This window comes from Trichomonas vaginalis (assembly GCF_026262505.1).
Source record: "Trichomonas vaginalis G3 chromosome Unknown ctg_96, whole genome shotgun sequence".
In the NCBI taxonomy this organism is placed as follows: Eukaryota; Parabasalia; order Trichomonadida; family Trichomonadidae; genus Trichomonas; species Trichomonas vaginalis.
In genome coordinates this window covers 1-5,112 of record NW_026529183.1, presented here as the reverse complement: position 1 = coordinate 5,112, position 5,112 = coordinate 1, and the positions used below count along the sequence as shown (strand labels likewise).

Here is a 5,112-nt window from a genome sequence, read left to right as displayed (position 1 = left end):
AACATTGGTCTTACCCTCAGTTCGCAAAGGCAGTCCTTGACAACTACAACAATTCTTCTCCGAAGTCAAATCGAAAGTTGTGGTTTACTATGAGAACATTGACGCACTCATGACGAACGAAGAAGGATACAACAAACTCATTGAAATGGGAATGGTCGGTGAAAAGATGGGTCAATTCAAATTGGACAAAATTTTCACCGAAGTTCATGTCCTCTCCAAGCGTAAGTACTGGGGCATACTTGAAGACGGCACAAAAATAAAACATTGCATGAAAGTAAAAAATTTTTATTCGAATTTGAATCGGACAGGTCGAGTTACACCATTCTTGGTCTCAAACTCATATATAACCTGTTTGTCTGTATTTTTCGTCGACTATGGCACGAGACACGAACATTGACCAAACGTACAAAAAGTGTCATTTCGGATGGTCCCGCAGCCAATCGCATTCGAGCACTTCGAAGAAGCCTTACGTTCCAAGGGAGAGGGTGTCTGGTGCAAGGGAGAGGTCATGAGACTCTACGAGCAGTACATCCTCAATGCCTGGGAGGACAAATCGTCCTTGGAATGGCAATTCTACCAACTCCTCTGGGACGACCTCCTACGCAACTGGGATGACGAAAAGAGTCCAATTCAGAGGTCAGGAACTACTTGTCCAAATTATCCTTAATTTAAGCCGCTTACGCAACTAAAAAACTTAAATTTACTTGGGGTTTCCCCCTAAAATAAAATTTTTTTACTCTTAGAACCACTCGAGGTTCTCCTTACGGTTGTTGAGCTTGTCACCGTCAATGTGTCTGACCTCGTCTTCTTGTCTGGATTTGGAACCCATTGCATACCGACAAGCCTTCCCATGGAAATTGTACCGTAATTCCGAAGGGTAAGGTTCAAGTGTCCCAAGTTGTTGAGGACTGGGGTAAGAACCTTGCCTGTCTCCTTGTTGCGGATTTGGTATGGGTAGGGTTGGGAAATTTCGTAAGTGTCATCGGCAACAAGGGTTGCCCAAACTTCCTCTTCTTCGTGTTTCTCTTCTTCCTCTTCTTCCTCTTCCTCTCTTCTTCGTGTTTCTCTTCTTCCTCGACAATTCCTTCTTCAATTCTGTGTTCACGAAGTACGGTGTTGCATGTTCTGTCCTTTCCGAGTACCTTCCAGATGGCGTCTATCTCTTCGAAGAAACGGTAGATGAGTCTGGCAAGGTCTCGGTTCTCTCTCGCGTAAATGCGCAAGGTTTCCGTCAAATCATTCAGGCATTTCTCATTGGAAGCTTGGTTCATGAGGACATCGGCTTTGAGCTTGGTCATCTCTTCCATAAGACTACTTTGGAGAGTCTTCACGGTGTTTGACAGATGAGCTTTCAATTGGGCAATTTGAATTTGAACTGGGCGCTTTTCTGGCAACCTTGAAAGGACATCTGCCATTGAGTTTGGCTTCGGTGCTTGTTCGGACATCGAAAAAATGAAGTGGTTTGAGAATGGCGGTTTTACTTCAAAAAGCTTGTTATGACAGTTATGTCATACAACAAGTTTAAAATAATATCTTGTTCTTCTTCTGAACGTTTGTTGTCTCTTCCGATAAAAGTTTCGAACATGAGAACCAAAAAACGTTTTTTGAGATTGCGGAAGAGTTCAGGCAAACGTTCATATTCTGGATATGTTGGGAGCAGTTCAAAACATCTGAGCTGACTTTCGGACAAAATTGGGACAATGTCAGAAAATTCATCTTTGGTCGGACTGCTTGAAGGTAAGTCCCTTACATGTAAGTAGCTCTGGTAAAGTCTTCTCATTTCTGCTAACTTTTGGAGTATAGCTTCGTAGTTTAGAAGTTTCAATTTTAATTGTCTTATTCCACTCTTTACTTCTAAACGGTAACTATCCATGAGGTCAAGAGTAGCTTTGGTAGCTTTAAGTGGAGCTATCTGTTCCTTGACTCCTGCAATTTTGGTTGCAATTGTGGTTTGAGCTCCTTCAAGTTCGCCGTCTATGTCGTTCTCAACGCCTTCAACCATGGCTTGAAACTCTTCATCGTCCATTGAGATTGGTGTGGGACGAATTTAACTTGCTTCATTCAAAAAATGAAAAAAATGTTTTTACTCAAAGCGTGCCATGTATATGGCTATAAGAAACTTACCAGAAGGCTTCTTCTTCACATGAGTCTTTGGCAACTTGAGTGTTGGTGTTGGAGTTGGGTCTGGAATTTCAATTCTCTCTCGAGCGCAACAACAGATGTCAGAATAACATTCCCCACTGTCTTTCTTGCCACCATAAATTGTGTATTGACCGAACTTGCATTTGCAGGAAGACCGGTCAATACAAGGTTCACAGTTGAAATAGTTGTACACAAACCTGTTGAGTACGAGTGTGAGTAAAAACATAAAAAAAGTGAAGTTAAAATGAGATGTTTACTGAACTGGCTGAAGAATTGGTTGGATGTCGCCTTCTGAGGTTATGAAGAACGGCTGTCCAGAGTAGTGAAGTAGTGCTCTGAGAATTTGTGTAATTCGTGGAATTGGGCTCTCACGATATGGAAGTAGTATCCAAGGACGTTTCATGAAGAACTTCAAGAGGGCTTCTTTCTTCACATCCTTAATATCATCGAATGCAGTGCCTTCTGGAACTTGAATTGCAACACCTGTTTCAATTTCCAACTTTAAGACACTATTCTTGGACAACCAGAAGCCAATGGACTTGCTTGGTTTGCACTTGCTGAGATATTCCTTCACGGTTTCATTTACCTCAATTAGATAAATTGCTTCGTCTAAGGGGTCAAGCTCCATACTGAGTCAGTACAATATTGTACTTTTTCAAGACAATGTTGTACTTTTTCAAGACAATGTTGTACTTTTTCAAGACAATATTGTACTTTTTCAGAACAATGTTGTACTTTTTCAGAACAATGTTGTATAAATTCAGTACAATGTCTCTCAAATTTGAGTACAGCTGTACTTTTTCAGAACAAGTCTTGAACTTTTTCAGAACAATGTTGTACTTTTTCAAGACAATGTTGTACTTTTTCAAGACAATGTTGTACTTTTTCAAGACAATGTTGTACTTTTTCAAGACAATGTTGTACTTTTTCAAGACAATGTTGTACTTTTTCAAGACAATATTATATTGTTTTCAGAACAAAGACGGTTAAGACACAAACGAATGTCCGACGTCCCACCTACTGAACCCGTTCCACAGCCAGAGGAACAGCATGCTCCAGCACCACAACAGTCTCCTCAGCAACCTCAGTTCCAACAAGGACCTCCGAATTACTACCAATTTCCACCTCAAGGTTACTACCCACCACAAGGCTTTCCAAACTACCCACCACAAGGCTTTCCAAACTACCCTCCTCAACCCATGCCTTACTTCCCTAACCCTTGGATGTTCATGTCAAACCCTCCACCCCAATTCCAATCTCAATCCCAATCGAAGAGAGACCAAGAGTTCGAAGAAGGTCTGAACCGTTTACGCAAAGAGTATGCCACAGCCCCTATGGAAGATGACAGGCTTTCAGTCTCTTCCCTAAGGTCGACCAATTCGACTCGTACCACAGATTCGGTTCGTGACCGTGAAGACTACCTCAAGCAGTCTGAGAGACTCTTCATCTTACAGCCATTTACAGTTGGAGCTCTCAAGAACATGCGCAATTACGAAGGTCAGACACCAGCTGGAGACCGCAAAACAGACGTACTCGCAAGAGCAGTCCAACTGGTCAAGACAAAGACTGAGATAGTCGACTTCATTCTTGCAGCTTGCCCATACAAGTAAAAAAATAAACAATTACGAGTTAAACTTTTTACTCTTTCTTTTCTGAGTTGTTTAGAGCTGGTTTCTCTTGTAGAAACCTTTCGTACTCTTCCATGGTCATGTAATTGCGAATTTGGTACGCAATTCCAGGTTCGTTGTTTTTGAACCTTACGTATGTAACGCTTCCATCCTCCTCAGGGAAGTAAGCTGCTAACATCTGACCAAGTTTTCTCGGTGACTCGGAGCTCATAAAAATGTCACTTTTTAAACGTTAAGTTTTTAGTCTTATTTTACCCTTTGTTTACCCTTTGTTTGTCAAGGTAGTATTGGAGTGCAATTTCTCCAAATTCTCTGTGTCGGAGTTCTTCAGCATTTTCCAAGGTGTACCTGGAGAACTCAAAGAAGTTGTCAAGAACATACTGCCATGCTGCTCTTCTGAGTTCGTCGGTATTTTGGAAGTGTTGCACCTTCGAGTCTTCGGACATGAAAAAATGACACTTTTTCAGCAAAAATATATTTTAGGTGAAGAGGTGAGATTTCACCTCTTTTTTCACCTGTTTTTTCACCTCATGAATTTTCATGAATTTCTTCGTAAATGTTTTGTCGAAACTTCATCGTAAATGTTTTGTCGAAACTTCATCGTAATGAGCGTAAATCAGACAAAAATATATTTTAGGTGAAGAGGTGAGATTTCACCTCTTTTTTCACCTCTTTTTTCACCTCATGAATTTTCCCGAAATAAAAAATAAAGTTGGTTTTTTTAAAAAAATATTTTTTTATTTTTATTGTAAGAACATGTTAGCAACAACAGCACCAAACTCTTTAGTCATGAACCCAACTTCAATGTTAGTAGAGATGAAAAGCTTCATTCCTTCTTCATATACTTTCGAAACAAAAATCCAGAAGATAAAGCAAGAACTTCTCCAAGGAGATTTAGATTGCACTGCAAAAGATGAAACAAATGAACAGTATCTTTATGAAATGCAGGATATTATTGACCATCTACCTAAACTTCCTGAAATCCAACAACAAAAGCTCACTATTCCTGAATTCGATGAAATAGAAGTCAAAGCGACTGACTCAGTAGAAATAAAGAAGTTCATACGAAAGGTAAATTATGAATTCCTTGGTTTTCATTGCAACCATAAGGTTATGGACAAAGATTGCGATATGGTATATAAGAACATCTCTGACCTTTACAAATCCGAAGAATTTAAGACCTACGACAACTTTGTTTCGTTAGTTGCAAAATGTGTATGGCAGATAAGAGATAAAGATAGAAGAGGTAAGATATGGAATGAACAAATAAGACCCGCAACTTTTGAGTTAAAGAGAGCAATTGACGCCTTAGTTGTTTTAGCAGGTAAGGTTTCAATGTACA

The 5,112-nt window shown here is 40.0% G+C and overlaps 4 protein-coding genes and 1 pseudogene across 5 annotated transcripts, besides 1 other annotated feature; 1 reads left to right on the top strand and 4 right to left on the bottom strand.

The window, feature by feature from the left end:
- Positions 1-1,105: 1,105 nt before the first annotated feature.
- TVAGG3_1073020 lies at positions 1,106-1,445 on the bottom strand (annotated as a pseudogene). The gene has a single exon. A coding segment is annotated over exon 1 (340 nt).
- A 32-nt stretch (positions 1,446-1,477) lies between these two features.
- Positions 1,478-2,002, bottom strand: TVAGG3_1073010 (uncharacterized protein; the record flags this gene model as incomplete). The annotated part of the gene is made up of 1 exon (XM_051256440.1): positions 1,478-2,002. One exon carries the CDS (start codon positions 2,000-2,002, stop codon positions 1,478-1,480), a length of 525 nt encoding a protein of 174 aa, XP_051076345.1.
- A 320-nt stretch (positions 2,003-2,322) lies between these two features.
- Positions 2,323-5,112: a mobile genetic element.
- Positions 2,396-2,770, bottom strand: TVAGG3_1073000 (uncharacterized protein; the record flags this gene model as incomplete). The annotated part of the gene is made up of 1 exon (XM_051256439.1): positions 2,396-2,770. The coding sequence occupies one exon, from the start codon at positions 2,768-2,770 to the stop codon at positions 2,396-2,398; it is 375 nt and encodes a 124-aa protein (XP_051076344.1).
- TVAGG3_1072990 (uncharacterized protein) lies at positions 3,144-3,752 on the top strand (the record flags this gene model as incomplete). Its single annotated transcript, XM_051256438.1, has 1 exon — positions 3,144-3,752. One exon carries the CDS (start codon positions 3,144-3,146, stop codon positions 3,750-3,752), a length of 609 nt encoding a protein of 202 aa, XP_051076343.1.
- Positions 3,781-3,981, bottom strand: TVAGG3_1072980 (uncharacterized protein; the record flags this gene model as incomplete). The annotated part of the gene is made up of 1 exon (XM_051256437.1): positions 3,781-3,981. One exon carries the CDS (start codon positions 3,979-3,981, stop codon positions 3,781-3,783), a length of 201 nt encoding a protein of 66 aa, XP_051076342.1.